General features: G+C 40.5%; 1 protein-coding gene across 2 annotated transcripts; it reads left to right on the forward strand.

Moving 5' to 3' along the window:
• The first annotated feature begins 771 nt into the window (after positions 1 to 771).
• CWC15 (CWC15 spliceosome associated protein homolog) lies at positions 772 to 18,034 on the forward strand. 2 transcript variants are annotated; one of them, XM_069808360.1, is made up of 7 exons: positions 772 to 916; positions 2,880 to 3,018; positions 5,108 to 5,220; positions 6,157 to 6,245; positions 7,019 to 7,129; positions 16,834 to 16,952; positions 17,688 to 18,034. In XM_069808360.1, exons 2-7 carry the CDS (start codon positions 2,888 to 2,890, stop codon positions 17,815 to 17,817), a joined length of 693 nt encoding a protein of 230 aa, XP_069664461.1. In that variant the 5' UTR covers positions 772 to 916; positions 2,880 to 2,887; the 3' UTR covers positions 17,818 to 18,034. The 2 variants fall into 2 exon arrangements, with proteins under 2 accessions (XP_069664461.1, XP_069664463.1); XM_069808362.1 differs by lacking the exon at positions 772 to 916 and adding an exon at positions 2,097 to 2,115.
• Positions 18,035 to 18,741: the final 707 nt, after the last annotated feature.

Genomic DNA, 18,741 nt, shown 5'->3' on the forward strand with positions numbered 1-18,741 from the left:
GGGGAGCTTGCTGACTGACCGTCGGGCTTGGGCTGATGTTGCTAATACACACCTCTGAGCAAAGAGAATGACTGAGGTATTCCCTCTTCCTCCCTCTGCCATTGTTTCTATCCCTCCCCACCATCCCTACAAGGATCCCAACCCTATCTCCTTAACCCTTTCCCTCTTCCACGGCCATCCCTCATCCCTCCTCGCTTCAACACCCAGGGCAAGCGCTTTGAAGCCACGAAGTGCTGTTTCACATAACTAGTACACCGCCCTTTTCCAAGCCTCCTACATCAAGCAAGCAGCCTCTGGGCAGACTCCTCCGAGACAGGCAACTCGCAAGTCTAATCAAGACCTAATTGATGAGAGAAGACCTGCCAGTGGCTCACAGCAGCAGGTTACAGTTAGGGCTGCACTATGCCCTCAGACCCTTCACCCTAACTGTCCCCTGGCCTTCCCCCAGGGCCTGCCCGGTCCCCACGCACCGGCCAGAGCCCGGCGGCCCGCAGGCCGCCCAGGGGAGGCCTTGCCCGGGCAGGGCCTGCGCAGGACCCACGGCCTGGTGGCACCTCAGGGCAAGGCCCTCTTCCCGGGCAAGGCCGAGCCCGCAGGACGGGCGCCCCGAGCTCCCTGTCCCGAGCCGGGCTCGCCCGACCCCGGTCCGAGGGGAAGGAGGGCCCGAGGAAGCCGCCATGGCTACGCCGGCAGCAGCGCTGCCGCAGCGCCCGCTTCCGCCTCGGTAGCCGTCATGGCGGACACGCTCGCCTCCCTCACGTGACCGCCCCTCCAGCCCTCTCTATGGTAAGCCCTCCCTCGGTGGCAGCTTCCGCCCCGCTGTGTCTCTGGTTCCCGCGCGGTGCCTTGTGGGCTCTTGGCGGAATTATGGTGGTGGCGTAGGGCCCGGTTGCGCAGGGCGGGGGGAGGTCGCGGTGTAAGTACGCGGGGAGGCGGTGGGCGAGCGAGCTGGCCGGGGCGGGGAGGGAGGGCGTGCTTGGGAGGGCGGTGCTGGGGTCCCTGAGGGGGAAAAAGGCGGCCCTGGGCGAGGGGTGCTGGGGTTCCTCTGAGGGGACGGGCTGCGGCTGGGGCGCGAAGGGGGCCCGGGGGCAGCTGGGGCGAGCGAGGGGCAGCGTCTTTGTGGAGGACAGCGGAGCGTGGTTGGGTTGGGGGGGCGAAGCGCGGTGGGAGGAGGCGGGAGCTCCAGCCCCGCTGCTGCTGCGGGTCGGGGTGTCGGCGGGGGCCGGAGCTGGGGTTCGGGCTCCCCCGTGAGGGCGGTGCGGAGGGGCCGGCTGTGGCGCGGCCCTGCGTGGCCAAGGCAGTTCGGCTCCAGGCCGGGCCCGGTCGCTTTCTCTTGGCTAACAACCCCTGCGTGGCCGGTCCTGTCTTCGTGTAGCGCTGCAGAGGCCTCTCCGGGGCTGTGTTTCGGAAACCTAAGCAGTCAGTGTGACGGTCCCTGAGTGGTTTCGGGTTGAGCTTGGGTCCTTTAAGGCCGAGCCGAATACAAACTGACTTAAGAGAAGGAGGGACAGTTTCCAGGGGATTTGTTAATGCTTCATGAAGCTGTGCGGCCGCATTAGATGTGGTTCTTTATAATTTTAACACTGAAGTCATGTGTTTTGTGATCTCATTAAAAGTGAAAAAATAACAAATAATGCAAGCAGAGCATAAATAACTTTTTGTGTATCACAAAAGCATATGGAGCAATATCACTTTTTTTTCTTTGCTTTTTAATATTCTTTAATAAGTTCTCTTGTCATCCTTTAACATCCAACCTTCTGGTTGGTAGGACTGGTGCCTTTATGTATCTCTGCAGATGTATCTCTCTTGTGTATCTTTAGTCTGTGGTTAACGAATGTGTGTGCCTTGGTGCAGCAGGAATGAGCATAGTTTCAGACAGTAGATTTAAGATGGCGCTGGTTGATCATGCAGGGGGGTTTGGCATTGGTTAACCATCTTAAACTCTTGGCACAGTGGTTTGGGATTGCAGGGTCTCCAGCTCCTGTCCAGCAGCGCTGAACACAGTGCATGCTGACAGGGTGTCTGCGTGGCTGAGGCTGGTCAGGGTCTGTTTCACTCCTTTGCCACAGAGGAATCGACAGTAGCGTTTCATTTTTTAGGACACGCTAGCAGTATGTGAGTTCTTGCAGTTTCTAAGTGAGAGCTGATGAAAGCTTCTGCATTTGTCTGAGCTTTTTTAATTGCACTTGTTTACGTAAGGGTAAAGCTGTCTGCTACCAGGGAACATTAAGCCTAGCCCTTCAGAAGGTTTTGCTGGCCAGCTGGAACTCTGCGCAGGTTGGTCCCAAAGGACTGTGCTGCAGTATTAATGACAGTGCTGTGCCTGTGCTAGAGAACTGAACAGGGCCATGACGAGGGCTGGAACATTCAAGTTGCATGATCTTCATCAATATATAATTATCAACACCATCCTAGGCTTGGTATGGTCTGTGTCAGCCAGCATTTCTAGTGATGATACCTAGATATGGTTTGGGGAATAATGGAGGGGTCATTCCCACTAGGCAGTCTTTTTTGGCTGTCATTTTTCAGAAGGGGAAAGAGTTTAGTTACAAGACTATACGGCTTGCCTTAAGGATAGGAGACCAGCTTCTGGCTGGTTTTATTTACCTTACAAATGTAGGTTGGTATTTTTAGGTTAGAGTCTGTATATCATCTTTCAAGCATGTTGGAAAAGACTTTGTTTTGAAAATCTGAATAGATTCTGTCAGTTTTGTCAAAAAAAACCTCCTTAAATTTCGAGGACCGTGAGATGAGTGATAGCTGGTATTCTGTAGTAGGACTTGTCATTGTTTCTACAGTGCCAGGAACAAAGTAGCTTCTGGTGAATGTCTTCCACTGTAAGTTGTAGTAACGGCTGTCTTTATTCTTTGATTCTGTAGCACTTAAAATGACAACAGCAGCGAGGCCAACATTTGAACCTGCGAGAGGAGGAAGAGGAAAAGGTGAAGGAGACTTAAGTCAACTATCCAAACAATATTCCAGCAGAGACCTTCCTTCTCATACTAAAATCAAATACAGGTTAGTATTGGTTTTTTTGTCTTATGGCAAAACAGGCTGGGAATGATTTTTTTATTATGAGTGGTACTCTGAAATTTTCGCAATAGATGTTGCTGTGCTTGACACTGAGCAGGTGCCAGAGATTGTGCGACAGGGTTGAATGAATGGGCTGAAAGTGTAAGTCTCCAAAGCAGACCTAGGAGATCAAGTGCATTGCAAGTGATTGGAGAGGTTTAATTTTAGTGGTATTTATTACTGCTTATGGGATTGAATTGTCAGAAGAAGGTGAGCTTTGGAGACCAAGCATTTCAGGCAGTGGAGTGGAAAGAAAGTTGTCACTGGGAGTGAGCCACAGAGGGTGCTGCACTTGCAGAGCAAGATGGGATAAGAGGAGCGAAGTTGAGCATGTCTTAAAAGCAGGAAAACCACATCATGTATTGGGCAAGGAACCACTTGGGAAGGGCATTAAAAGGAGGCAGGGAAGTCATGGAATAGCACTCAGGTAGTAGTACGTGTTGGAAGAGCTGATGTTAAACACTGCAGGTGGTTCATCCAGGTCCTAGGAGAGGAAATTGCTTTAATCAGTGGGAAAGATAATGGGATCTTAGGAATATTTTCCTCTGTTTGAAATGCATAATAAGTCTTCGTTATCCTTTTGAAAGATTAAATGAAATCTGGAGTCAATGTGATACAGACGCCTAGAATTTAAATTAAATATGTCAGCCTAGAAATTATCTTTTTATGGAACTGATGTTACTCTCGTCAGTGGAATTACTGTTAAGGTTTTACATTTGCACTTTTTTGTGCAGATGTTTACCCTTTCACGTCTTTCCTCCTGCCCCTTTGTTTTTTAAGAGTATGTATGGATAAGGGAGTTGGAGTGTTTTGGAGAATGGCAAAATCAACAGCACAAAAAGTGCTGTCAAATGCATTTTGTTGTTATGGGAAAAATTGCTGGTGTGGTTTGTTTGTTTAAACAAAAGCGGTGTTTGGAACACCAGCCTGTTGCTTTGAAAGAAGTGTGTGGGGACAAATATGTACAGGAATATACAATGTATGTTTTAACAAATCCCTCCATGTGCATGAGAGAGAGAGAGACAGAGGGGGCATTAAGTGTCTTCTGTTCTTTCTCCCAAATACCTAATACAAAGTTGTCTTTGTTAAATTGCCAGGACTGCATCATTGCAGGAAAAGGTCAGTGTTTCAGTCCCACTCATGTTCACTTGAACGACACAGGGTTTGGGGGGATTTTGCAGCTATATCAGGGATTCCAAGTTCAGGTTTTTAATTACAAAAGTAAATGAAATACTTCATCATAAAGACAGGCTGTGCACACAATGTGTTTACAATGGCTTCAGTCTGGGTTTCTTCCAGGCACTCTTATTTCCAGCACTGGGTTCACAGAAAGGTGAAAGGAGTTGCTGTTTGTTTTTATTCATTAGTTCTTTTCAAGATTTCCACAGAAAATTCAGTGCTCTCTAGGTGGAACTTATTGTGACTCAAATATAAATAGTCTGTTGCTTTTGGCCATTGTGTGTTATATAAAAGAGGGAAAAACATGTATTTGCAATGTGTTTCACTAAAGCTAGTGTTTTGCTTGTTCTCCCAACTTTTTTAACAGTCATGGGAGATTATCTGGTATGTCTCTTGGAGGGGAAAAGGTTTATGAAAAGTTTGCTCTAGCCTTAGAGACTAGGTTTGCAGCAGCAACTTCGAGTGATAAAACAGTGAGGAAAGTTGACCATAATGCTTGTGGGTGTCTGCTAGGACACTGGGCTTGAACTGCTGGAGAAGGAAGATTTAGACATAGCTACAAAAGGTAGATGTAGTCATCCTGGTTTTGTAGGAATTTATGTATGGTCTTTTAATTTATTTGAGAGCCACTGGAAGGAGCCTGTGTATGTGACATTGCGTGTCTGTGTGTGTGTGTAATGCATACAGAGAAGGGGGCTGATGAAGAGAGAATAAACAAACACATGTCTACATGGTGCCCAGTTCTTATTCTCTATACTTACCTGTTCACCCCAGGATTTATTGGCCTCCTTGAAAAAATTGCTCCCAGCTGCAGACTGTCAACTTCAGCAATTTTTCCCCCCTCATGTTGTTTTAGACAGACCACTCAGGATGCTCCTGAAGAGGTCCGTAACCGTGATTTCAGAAGGGAGCTAGAGGAGAGAGAACGGGTCGCTGCAAGAGAAAAGAATAGAGACAGACCAACCAGAGGTAAAAACAAAGAAGCAAAAATCTTAATACCTTTGTATGGCATTGTTCTTGCACAAAACTTGGTGTTGTAAGAATTTTGCAGGTTGCAGAAAGCATGTTATGAGAGTAGAATTTAGGGTATTGGTCTGATAGTTCGGAGCTGTTGACCTGCAAGGGAATGTCCGCTGGCTTTCATGCTGGCTTCATGCTAGCAGAAATCTAGGCCAGCCAGTAGAATAGCATAGGCCATCGTGCAGGCCAGCTGATACTGTATGATTGTAATGAATTGGCAACAAGTATGTACAGCTAATAAAGGGCTTTTTTTTTTGTACTTGGACAAGCGAGACAGAAAGGAGATGGGGAATGACTCATCTTCTAGTGTTACAGCACCAGTGTAACAATAAATCCCTTTTTAAAGTATGCAATTCTGTTGAGATATAGTGAAGTGATAATTAAAATGAAAATCAAAGGGGGTTTTGAGAAATACTCGTTTTTAGTATTAAGCTTGACAGAATTTAGCTACTTTAGGTTTAGCTGTGAAGGTATTGTGAGGCTGTCAGATTCACAGATGAAAAGCAGATGTGGTTTGGACCAAGCTAGCCAACAGTAATGCTTTGGGGTGGTCCTTGAATGGGAACCCTCCAGTTGGATATATAGAATAAGGATATTTCTCCACACGTTTTTCTTCTGCTATTCTTTCTTCTTGAAATAATGACTTCAAAAAACTTCTGGAGGCCAAATTGTAAGTTTGGGGATGTTATTGCTTCCCTTGAGGATACCTACAGGCAAGGAATTAGCATGGGCATTAAGATTGAGAAGTGAGAAAAAAGTAAGCATGAGCTTGTATCTCTTACTCTAATGCAAGACTAATTGTTTGTGAAGATTTTTGCTTTCTGACATTAGATTCTGTTAAATGAAGTGACTTAGTCACCTTTCTTTTTAAATCTTATGCCATAGAACACACAACATCATCTTCTGTGTCCAAGAAGCCTCGGCTAGACCAGATTCCTGCAGCAAATCTTGATGCAGACGATCCTCTTACTGATGTATGTATCTTTTTTTCTGTCTTCTTTCCTTTCATTGTCCTGCCTTCAGGATTCACCATTACTAAAATATGTACGTTTAGGTCTGCTAAAGATTAAAGACGGGTTCCAGCATATCTTCCTTTCACAGTTACTCTACTGTGGTGGAAGTCCAGAGTGGTTCAGAGGATTCTGGTCCATGCTGTAATGGTATTCTTAGAAAGCACACAAAAACTAGGGAACTGAAAATACCACTTGAAGTGTGGGAAATGGGTGACTTTTTAGATTTGGTCAACTACTGGGTTAGTTAGAATTCCCCAAAGGTAGAACTGTTGAGATACACTGACTGTCTGCATGAGCAATGGATTCTTGCTCTTGGCTCCTCTCCTCATCCTGATGTCTAGGATTTAGGTCTAAGGCTTGACAATAAGCTCAGGGTTTTTTTAATCCTGTTATATTTGGTCCCAACAATATTGGACGGGGTATTCGGGCACACTATTATAATGACTTATGTTGCAATGATTAGTGGGGACAGCCGTTCTCTAGAATCTGTCAGCTATATAGCATTTGAATTACAAAAAAATAATTGCAGTCATCCAAAAAGCACAAACATGTTTTTGTCTTGACTTTACACGAGCAAATAAACCATTTGTATTGTATTTGCTGGTGCTACTCCAAGCACCCAAGTACTTCAGAAATCAACCAGCAGCAAATTGCAGCCTTAGCTGGGCAGACCAGGACTGTTTTTATTAAATGAAATGAGCAAGCTGCTTCTTGTTTCCTTTTGTTGCTATTAGGAAGATGATGAAGATGAGGACTTGGAAGACAGTGATGATGATGACACTGCAGCTCTTCTGGCTGAACTGGAAAAAATCAAGAAAGAACGAGCTGAGGAACAGGCTCGAAAGGTAAAATCTCGCCCATTAAAGAGCATCTGTTTTTTGCAAACTGGTGTTTATTAAAACTGGTGTGCCTTAAGTACTTAGGATGAGTGAGAACTGGTAAACCAAGTTAAGTGCCCTTCAAAACTTGTGTCAAGTGTGATGGGTTTGTTCTTATATCTAATAATTGTTGTCAAGAATTATTTTCTTTAGTAGACATACTGAACATTTTACTGACTAAAACATTTTATTCGCTTTCCCAACACTTTGTAGAGGCAGTGAGTCAAGATAATCTTGCTTCTCGTATGCAAGTCCTTCTCTGAAGACGGCTATCATACCAAACTATATAGTTGTATTAGTGAGTTACATACTGTCCAGTGTAATTTCATTTGTTAACTAGCTTTTATGAAACAAGAAATACGATTTTTATTTATGAAATAAAAATCTGTGCTTTTTGATGCTTTTTCTAACGGCTGCAAGTTTTATACAGTAGTTGCTGTTTCACAGCACTGGTGCTGTGCTGCCTTGGCAAGAAGCACCAGTTGTGACTATAAGACCAGAACTGTTTTCATGTGATTATACACAGGTGAGTTTATTTGAGAAATGTTTCCACAAATATGAATAATAATATGGCAGTCTTTTCAGAACTTGGAAGGTCAACTCACATGTAGCCTTCATACCTCCCTATAATCTCTCTACAGATAGAAACACCATGTTCTGCCCTTGAAAGGGGAGGGAAGGCCCTATAGTTGAGATTGTTTTCTCGTGAGCGGGATGGAATCCTATGCTGTTGGCTCCCACACCTCCTTGGTGTAAGAGATTGTTGGGATGCAGTGCGTTAGCAAAATCCCTGATTGATGAATGGACTTCTAGGGATTGTTTCTGGAAATAATCTGTGTTGTCAAACTAATCAGGACTTAAGATGAACTGTAATAGCTCTAACATTGTATTGCAACAGAGTTTATAGAGTCCAGGTGTTTCATCTGCACTACTGAAATGCTCTGCCTCTGGTGGTGCAACAGGAGTGGTGGATATGTGCAGCATTCCCTCTTCTGCTTTTAGTAAGCACTTTCTTCCTTCGAGCAGGGCTGAAATTGTTTTAGTGCTTTTGAAAAATGTTGCATGCTTCAATTTGAGTAGTTTTGTATGTTTTTATAAGTAGATTCTCCATTAGTGTAAAAAACAAAAAACCCAAAGCAAACAAACAAAAACCCCATCCAACCCCCTCCCTCAAACAAGCTATCTGTCATCTTTGTATAAGGTAATCTGAGGTGTTTTTTAGAACATGCTGAATAAACATATAAATGCTGATCAGGAGGGTAATCAAAGGCTGCTGTGACAACTTAATGTTTTGGTGCCTCATAACCTTTTCTGTAGTTTAACAGACACGCTTATAGTTTAACGTTTTTCATGAATGTTCTCCAGTAGAGTCAACTGGCAGTGAATAGGGCATAGCATCTAGCAGACGCTAGGAACAGCTAGGAGAGGATAATGTTTTAACTACTGTAGGCAGCAATGTAGTGCTTGCCTACTCTTGGCTAACAGTATAGAAATTTACCTTTAGAATCAGCAAGGCCTGTAAAAACAGTGAGCTCTGCAATTTTGGAGTTAAGTACTTTGGAAGGCTAAAAGCTGTATCATGCTGCTTCAGTGCAGAAATTTTGCTGTAGAAAACTGTTGATACTTGATTCTCCATCTGGCCTGTGAATGGTCTTTTACATTAAAGCGTGTCTGAAAGTGTTTCTCATCTCTTTATCTAGGCATTTGAAGCACACCATGCAGCAATGAAATTGTGTTCTGCAGTAATAACATGGTGAAAATTACTTAAAAACACTGGCAACAATTCTTCCATGTATTCCTGTGTGAAATGTACTAAACTACAAATTAAGGGTAACAATGTGTAGGAAGGACTTCTACGTCGGCTTACTTCAGCTGTCCTTGCACAGTGCTTAAAATGAAAGTTTAGTTCTGTATGGATTTTTCACTTTGCCTGATAGTTGAAATTATACATCTAGATTAAACAGCATAACTTGTCACATTTCAGTGTAGAAAACTTGCATTAGGAAAATAATGGTAGTAAAATACAGCACAGACAACCAAATGCATGCTTCCCTGTGTGTAGAAAACAGGAGTTATAATCTCTATGAAATTCTTATTTTGTCACTAGAGGGTGCTAAAAGCTATGAAGTATTTAGTATAGCACTTGCTTTATTTTGCTGTCTCCAAACTGGTATTATTTTTTACCTTCATGAATGTCCTCCTTCCCCCAGAAGCAGGGTTTATAATGTCCAATGCTGTGTGCATACTGAATACATGCACGATTATCTGAAATGAATATGTTTTGTTTCTTCCTAAAAATTAGTATTAGTTATTTGTTTGCAATAGTGCACACTATCGCACACTCACTATGTACTCTGTTCATCCTTTCACCAGCTGGTTGCAGATAGGCTTTCTTAAAAATTGACGTCTTCCGTAAATAGTGGGTGCTCTATAAGTGCTTGGAATTTTATTTTCTTGGGTTTTTTTGAGAGTAGGAAACTTAAGACTACGTTGATGGAAAATGTAAAAACCAAGGGTGGGTGTGGCCTTGGAAAGAATCTTTAGGACTAAAGGTCTCCTTAGGAAAGATCACTTTATGTTGGCTGTAGGGGTGCAATCTGTTTAGATTATGCCTTGTTTTCCACGGCTTTGAAATAAGGTGTTACTGGCAAAGCATTTTACAGCCATTTTATATAAATCCCTTTTCCCTTCAGATATGTGGGATTACATATTATTATGTCTTCCAAACGGTAATTTAAACCTAATTTTGTAAGTAGCCTTATATTAGTCATCCAGCTGACTTGAGGATAAAATCTCATGTAAAATCTTAATTATGTAGTCGCTGTTAGTCCTAATCTGTGTACAGGGATGGTTTATCTGCTGAAACACTGCTGTCCCTAGTAGGCAGCATGGGTAAACTAGTGGCAAGGCAAAGGGAAACTGCAGAGTGAATGCCTGTTCAATCTTCTGCACATCGTTCTCAAATCTCTTTGTTGTTATTAACATGCATCTGCATCTTCTTGGAACGTGCCAGGGTCCTAACAAGATAAAGTGGGTAAAATACAGCAATATATCCCAAATTTGTGCCATATGTAATTTTTTTCTGATACTTTAGTTATTTTTATTTATTAAAATGCTAGTCCAATTATTTCTGAGACTTCATTTAAAGTAAACTATATTTTTTGTTAACTGTTCTCACTTATTGCTTTGGTGTCCAGTATTTAAGTTGTCATGAAAAGAGGCCTGCTCCTTTTAAAATGCATCTCGGGTGAGACAGCAGTTAAAAACAAAAGATGGGAATCTGCTTTTTTTTCAGATCAACATGCTCTCTGTTAACTTCCGTTATGTGGTAATACCAATTTCCATAGAAATCCTCTAAATCTAGTTTTGACAAATACTAGTATTAAGAGGTTCTAACTTCCTTCACACTCGTATTTCTCTGTAATCTGTGAAGCAAATAGTTTGTCAACCAAATAAGCAATTCCTGTCAAAGCTTGTTAGCTTCTCAAAATCCTTTAATTCCCTTGAGTTCTATAGAAACATTAAATAAATACTATGAGTATTTTTAAAAATTGATTGAGCATGGGAGTCCCCCTGACTTTTCTCACACCCTCCACAATTTTAATCTCTCAGGTTGACGCTAAGCTGACCAGGAAATGTTAGTTTTGAAAGCCATTTCTGTGAAATAATTCTGAGTCTGTCTAAAACTGTACAAATGCTAGGTCTGCTGTGTACATGAACTATCCATGGGTAGGTTTCTTGGAAACATTTCAATATTCCAAATTCAGCATTACAATGCTCTTGAGTTTCAATTTTCAAGCACTTCCTTAAAAGGTAGATTGAAATAATTAAAAACAAACCTCAAACCAGTGAGCAGCTGAATGTACGTGTGCAGTTCCAGCAAAGCTATTTAACATCCATTCAGTTTTTGGTTTGTTTTCTTAACAGTTTTATTTCACCAAGTGTTTCTCTATAACTAAATATATTGCTTTACCAACAGTCAGAATAGATCTTGGCTCTATCCTGTGTTTTATTTGTGTCACAGACTTTCAAATAAAACATTAGAAAATGAATCTTGGTAAATATTAACCTTTTCACTTAAATTTTAAGGGTCTAACTAAAACTAGAATATCAAATCAGTGATTAAGAAAGAATTTCAGTGAAGAGGCAAAAGCAGATGGCAGAATATGTTTCTTCATTAAATGTTTGAGACATGCTAGCAATACTTACCCTTGCCAAGAGCTAATGATAATGTCCCCTCCCTTGTGGGCAAAATGACAACAAATCTGCGTATAGGCACTGCAGTTGTGATTACTCTGCGCTCTTATTTTTTGAAGTTTCAGTCAGTTATTTGAATCATTGTATTGCATAGAGTTACTAAGTTGCATGGGATTGAATAACTGGGGTGGATCTCTGCATTATTAAGTTTCTTTCCCTGCTGCTAAATGCAGTTCTGTCATAGTTTGTCATTCAAAAATTAGCATTTAAATAAGGTTATGTGATTTTTTTTTTATTATTATTATTATTATTATTTATTTTTTCCCCAGCCTTCAGTGAAATGTGGGTGTTTCATGTTTTCTTTCAGCTACTCAACATCTACAAAAACTGATACAATGGAGTCATTTCAGGAATTTCAGCACTTTCTGTAAAAGTGATCTTGCTCTGTGCTAAGGGTAGGAACTATACTAAAAAAAAAAACAACCCATGGTAACAATAATGTTTTTCTTTCCTTTGCGGTCAGAAACAAGTATGCCAAGGGACTGTTATTCTTACAGCAAGATAAGGAATAATTGTTTAGTTAAGGTTAATATAGTTTTGTCCGCTTTTTTTTCCCCCAGCTGTGATGCCACGTGGTGAGTTCAGTTGTACAGTGGAGGCTTGCTGTGAGATCCGATTCTCCATCTGCTTCCTTGGGGTATGGGACTCCCTCTGCCAGTCCAGTCTTATTGCCCACACAATAATATTCCTGTTCTATTGCTTCTGCCTCTAACATGGTGGTTACAGCATGGTTGATATGTGATTCATCTCTGCAGATAGCTGGTGCAAGACGCTGCCACTGAAAAGCGCAGCGCTGCTGTCTGTAGTGATGGAATAATCTGTATCGTGGTTTTTTTGCTAAAATGGCTTAGGAAGAGAGTTGTATACCTCGTCTTGCTGAACGGAAAGGCAGGGAAAGAGGCATTATTTTAGAAAAGGTGGAGTGAATACAGAGGTATTATTTTCCCCCTTAGGCTTTCCTTCTGTTGTGGGTTTGTTGTATCCATAGTGTTTTAGCTTAATAAGCCTTTGTTCCACCACACAAAAGAACAATGTAGGCTTTGGAGCAACCAGAGCTGCTTATTTTGTGAACAGCTGTGCATGATTTGCCTCAGAGGTGTGAAGCTCAGATGGCTATGAAGGTTATGTCTGGTCTGTTTGATTTGATACAACCCATGCTCCATCGCCTGGAGTGTCCCGGCTTTCAGTGGAGGAGTGGGCAGTGGAAGATTTATGTGGAAAATTCTGAAACATAATGAAACCCTCTTTTGGCTGGAGATGAGGGATTCTGCATGCAGCTCTGGCCAAAATGTGTAACTTAGCTTAAGTGTAAATGTCAACTTTACATCACTAGTATTTCCTCCATGTCATGTCTTAGTAAATTACCTTTTTTCAATTTTGAATACCTTCTTTGGGAGGTTTTAGTGAAGCTAAATAATACAAAAAATCTTCAAGACTAATCTTCAGAATTAGCCTGCTTCCTAGAATTTGTAGCAAATATGTTGAAAAGTCATCCAGCCTGGAACAGCTTTGAGTGATTGAATTCCATAAATAATTTACTATGCATGCCAAGTCTTATTTGTAAAGTGACTAAAAGTGGAGATGCCTTACTCAACAGATCTGTTTCCTTTCAGACTCTAATCTGTTGATCTTTAATGACAAAGATAAGCTTATGCAGTTTGTTACTACTTCTAGTTGTTCTGCCTCTCTGGGTCTAAAAGCCAGCAGAGTTCTGTTTGTGAACATTGCTGAGAAGCAGCGAAGGGTTGCACAAAGTGCCCAGGGGCTTTGGACCATCTCTTACGTGAATATGGAAAATCAGCATTTGAAAATAAGATTCATAGATATTTTCTGTAACAGTTGTCACTATAAAAGAACGTTTGACAGCTTCTGTTAGTGTTATGTTCATAATTGTTTTTAATAATTTAAAAGGTGCAAAAGTAAAATGTAATTGTGAAATTCCCAAGATTGTCTCTACCACTTCTTTTGATTATAGTGCAGTTTTTGCTACCCTCCAGTCCTCTGGAATTGTAGTTGACTTGAGTCAATGTAGTTTTTTGCTAGCAATTAGTTTTAGACATGATTCAGTTGAGCTTGAAATACCAAGTTGTTGGGGTCAACGTACAAGTTAATGTATCCCAGCTTCCGTGGTGGTACAATGGAGATGCAGTCAGTAGAGCCTGCAGCATGGTTGGTCTCCTCTGTGTGTAATTTAGTGTGAGCAGAAAAACTGTCTTGACTCATTGTATTCTCTAGATCTCTGCTGAGATGTGAGCTCAGGTACTTACAAGCAGATGTCTAGATGTAGGTGTCTTAATCTGGAGCTAAATCCTACACTTAGTCTTATACCACTACTTGTAGTGTAACGCTTCTTAAAAGTGTTATTTCAGTTTTGATTTTCTTTTTTTTTCTTTTCTTTTTTTCTCCCCTATTGCCACATTTTATCACTTCAGTCTGATAATGCTTTTTTCGTTATCAGAGAGCAAACTGTGTCAGGCTAATTGAGGCTGAAGGATATTACATAGGTTATGTAAAGCAGATAAAAGTTAGGATGATGCCTAACATGCCTTTTTAAATCTTACTATAGAAAAATTAAATGTGCATTTGTGTGTAATAAGAACTCTGGAGTACTATGTGCATATTTTTTGTGATTCTTAATATTGGCCTTATCTTCCTCTAGTGATTCTGAATGCTTACAATTCAAATGACTGAGTGCTTTTCACTTCTCTTCATGCATGGTGGAGAATGCTGGAACCATCGGCTTTGTAGGAGCTGTTGAGATAAAATCTGAAATGGGGGAAGGGAGGGAAGAACAACTGTATTTCTCCCCCAAAAGATGCTGACTGACTCCAGTGGACTTTTGACCATCGAAGAAATACTGTGTGTGGAGTGCATTGTAGTTCTGTCTGCATTTGTCAGTGGTGTGTGGATGCATTTTCATGCATCATAAAAAAACAGCATAAGATAGTTATGTGTGTCCCAGCTAAAGTGGTGCATGATGCACAGGGTCAGTAACTTTGGATCATGGCTGAGGTTAATGTCTTAGAAATTTGAGGGCAAGACTGGGCCATGCTCTGCATGTCACCTTGAGAAGAGCTCCCTGGAGTTCAGCTCTAAAATGGAAAAAATGCTGCATCTGTTTGCATCTGTAGGACTTGGAAGCAGTTCTGTCTACAGAGGCATTTTTCAACAGGGGAGTATTAATTTCTTGCAATGCTCTTACTAGTCCTACCTTCTCTTGAGTATAGTGCAGTATGAAATTTGGGGTTGTAGCATTCTTACTTGCTTTTAACATTTGTCCCAGACTTCTTGTTTTTTCAAAGTCTCACTTTTAATGGAGCATTGGAGATTAAATTTAATGGTGCAGAGCCTACCTTATTTTGGACAGCACAAAGAACACTTCACATGCTTGCATCCTGTTGTAAATTTGCGTAATGGTCTTAAACAGAATCTGATCGTCTCTTTGGAGGTACCTGAAAATCAATACTGATTTTTTTGCTTGTACCAATATCCTAGATTTTGCTTGGTTTCAAATTAGTACTTTGCATGCATGTGCTTGTATCGTAGTCTGAGGCCTGCTTGACTTCTGGTGGGAACACATGACAACTGCAGTAAATCAGATTTCACTGCTGTTGGCTCCTCCAGTTACAGGGGAGGAAGATGGTAAACCAAAGGTTGGCATACTGTGCAGAAGAAGCTGCATATATTTTTTTGTCTGTAATCCACAGAGGAGAGAAATGTATAATTTGAATTTGTATTTCTAGTATGGGGGGAAATTGCTGTTCCATATCCAGTATTTTTGCTCTCTGTGTTTCCTTATTTACTGGGGTGGTAATAACAACTGAAGTTGGAATGCAAATGTTGGATTTAGAGCTGTATTTGAAAATGCAAAACTTTAATTTATTTTTGTTAATAACTTTTAACTGCTGTGGATTTTGTTAAAGCTCCATGGCTACAGCAGCAAGGGCAAGTTTTGCCTATGTGCATGTTTTAATAAGAGCATTACAGGGCTTGACCTGAAGGTGTACCGTGCTTTTAAGCAATATGCCCTTTTGAGGAGCTTTTCCCATCCCAGTGGCAATTAATTGCAGCTGGTTCTAAATTTTATTTGTGAGAAGCACTGTAATGGTAGGTAACTAAAACTTGGGTAGATTTTGAAAGGTAAAATCTTTACCAGTGATCCTGCATTATCTGGTATTCGTATGTATGTTAAGTTGGTATTGTTCTGAAGAGGATTGGGGTGTTTTATAGGAATATTTCACATACCTGATCAGTCCAATGGAAAAACATTGTAAATTGTAGATAGTTTTAGTAATATATCACTTAGTATTGATTAAATGTTTGAAGCTAGAGAACTCTGGCTAGCATTGGTGTTCAAGTTTAGCATTTAAAACTTGTAAACGCTATCATCAAGAAAAACTATTCCTCTTTTGCGATCCCATAGCAGGCCTCAGCCATGAATTTTCTGCAGTTTGGGAAGAAAAACCCCAACCTTGTGATCTCTTTGTCTTTAGTTTATATAATTTTTAAAAGCCATGGTTTGAGTCTCCTGCAGTGCTAATGAGACTTCAGTGCATTTTTAAACTAGCATGGAGCAGGAGACTAAGGAGATCCAAATTTGAAGAGTTGTTGGTTTTGTTTTTTTTTCTTTCTGGTACTTTCATCAAAGAGCAATCCTTGTAATACATTTGAAAGGTTGTGGAAAATACGTTGATGTAAAATGAATATTACACATTCATTTTGAAGTCTGTGAACATTTAAGTCGCTAAATACATTAATACAGCTTGGAAGCGTGGGCAGTGAAATCTACTTTGTGTTGCCTGTAGTGCAGTGCTTCACTTAGGCTTGAGATACATGCTTTTGACAGTACAAGGAAAAGAAAATTTTTCTGCTCCTTAATATTGGAACTCTTAAATAAACTTATGACATCCACTGCTCAGTTTCACCTTGGATTTCTCAATATTCTTTTTAACTGGTCACTAGGGAAATCGCAGGTGTAAAACCCAAGCAGATTGCTGGAGATAGAGAAGTTTAAATATGCTGTAAGGTTTCTTCCACCTAATGAATATTGTATAATGTAGTCTCTTTTCTCATTAGGATAAAGAAAGTCTTTTAATCTGTATACAAGTTTTAATATAATAAATATGTAAATGGTAAAGCTAGAATTTAACTGAATATTTGATGGAACATCATAGCTAAGTAGAGCAGATATGAGTGTTGCTAGATTGACAGTTTATTAGCAATGTTAAGCTCTTTAGAGTATCTCTGCTTCTATCCTTATGCTACTCGTATGCAAGTGTCAAATGCTCTGAAAAGTCGGAGCTAGGAATTAAAGCTCTGTCTGTGTGACTGTTCACAGCTAAATAATGTTTTTCTCTAACAACGAGATGAGAAAAGTGGCCTAGAAAAGTAATATATCCATTTCTGATTCTCAGGAACAAGAGCAAAAGGCTGAAGAAGAAAGAATTCGGATGGAGAACATTCTGAGTGGTAACCCACTGCTGAACCTTACAGGACCAGCACAGCCTCAAGCAAACTTCAAAGTGAAGAGGAGGTACTGTGCAGTCTGTACTGTGATATCCATCCCCTTGCTCCCTCTCGATACTCGGAGTCAGAAAATGTTATCGCTGCCATTGGTTTTTATTTCCTTCCTTGGATCTTGTCACAAGCAGTGTAATGTAGAATTGGGATACTGATACATGTAGTGATTGTCTTGTGCATTTCTCTGAACAAATCATCCTGCTACTTTGTGTTTAAAAAAGAGAGATATTGAGAATTGCATTTGTCTGACATTGCATAATGATACAAAAAGTAACAGGACCGAAGTTCCTCAAGAAATTTGATGTTATGCTCCCCTTTAAGATCTAGCTGGTTTGGGGTTTTTGTTGTTTTGGTGGTTTTTTTTTAGCATAACTAGAATTAATAAATAACAGTATTTTTCTCAATACAGTTGTTGTTTTCAGATATTCCCATTACTGTTGCATTTATCAAAATAAGGGCCGTTAGATCAAAGGGTTTTTTTCTGCTCTGTTCAAATGGTCATTATTTTCTGTAAAGATAAAAACCCCTTTAATTTACTGATACTCATCACACTTTGAACTCAGGAGCATGTAGGAGATGGCTTGGATTAGAAAAATAGATCTTTTTTTCTTAAAGACTAAAATCTAATCTTAATGACTAGTTGCTCTTAGTACATTCAAATAGGAGAGCCAAACTTCATTTATATATTTTTGTAAATTGCACCTAATTTTCATACAAACTTAATGAAGTTAAAAACTTTTGTTTTCAGATGGGATGATGATGTTGTCTTCAAGAATTGTGCCAAGGGGATAGACGAAACAAAAAAGGACAAAAGATTCGTGAATGATACTCTGCGATCAGAATTTCACAAAAAGTTCATGGAAAAATATATCAAGTAGTACAGTTTTATGTGCAGTGGTGCTGAAGGCCTTGGAAGGTCATGGTTCCCTCCCTTTCCCTCAGAATTCAAGGCTGAATATTTGGTCATGAATTCCCAAATGCTTTTCCAAGATCATCAGCCACTTCATAATTAATAACTGCTATGTATCTGGAGTTTTTATTCCTGCAATATGTTTTCCTTTTCAGTTTTAATTAAATCAATTTGTGTTTCATGAATGTTTTTCTGTTCACGTGCATTTACTTTTACTGGCCTCCTTGTAAATGGTAGAAGAGAGAAGCTGGTTTGCAATAAATGCTTATAATTGTTTAAATTGCTTTCCAAAACAACTTGCATTTGTAGTGATGGTGATTTGTAACTCATGCAACTTTTGTAAATGTGAGTATTATCAAAGATGGGGAGTAGCTGAGTATGATAACCAGCGTGAACTGAAAAAAGCTACTTTTGGTAGAAAACTGGACTTCCTCTTAATAGCTAGTTAGAAACTTAATTAATAACCTTCCTTTTTAGTTTCTTCTTATTGTCAACCAAGTTACGGTTTGGTGGGTTAGCTCCAAGTTCTTAGCAGGCCTGCTTTCTGGGCTCTCTTGGCTCAGCACTTCTGGAGCAATCCATGTAATGCTTGGGGGAGCCTTGAGTGGGGAATGCTCTGTGGAACCATGGGGGTTTTTTCTGCTTAATTAACCATTGTAGTGCTCAGTCCCTCAGCCACAACCATGTGGCCACAAGATTCAGTCTGTGTGTGCATGGTTCAGTAGGAATAGTGTTGTCAAACTTGCAAGTGAGTGTTTTTATTAAACGAGTCATCTCCTCCAGATACCATAGTACACTTTGTTTACTTCTGAAACGTCCCATTTTAGCACTTAATAGGACAGTATAAAATATGAATGACTGAAAAAAATCCCAGCTATGAAGGGATATTTTT

This window comes from Haliaeetus albicilla, chromosome 20 (assembly GCF_947461875.1).
Source record: "Haliaeetus albicilla chromosome 20, bHalAlb1.1, whole genome shotgun sequence".
NCBI lineage: Eukaryota > Metazoa > Chordata > Aves > Accipitriformes > Accipitridae > Haliaeetus > Haliaeetus albicilla.

Coding starts and splice junctions, on each gene's coding strand:
- CWC15 (XM_069808360.1), top strand. CDS start 2,888: ATGACAACAGCAGCGAGGCCAACATTTGAACCTGCGAGAGGAGGAAGA. Junction 5,221..6,156: donor TAGAGACAGACCAACCAGAG/GTAAAAACAAAG, acceptor CTTATGCCATAG/AACACACAACATCATCTTCT. Junction 16,953..17,687: donor AACTTCAAAGTGAAGAGGAG/GTACTGTGCAGT, acceptor TTTTGTTTTCAG/ATGGGATGATGATGTTGTCT.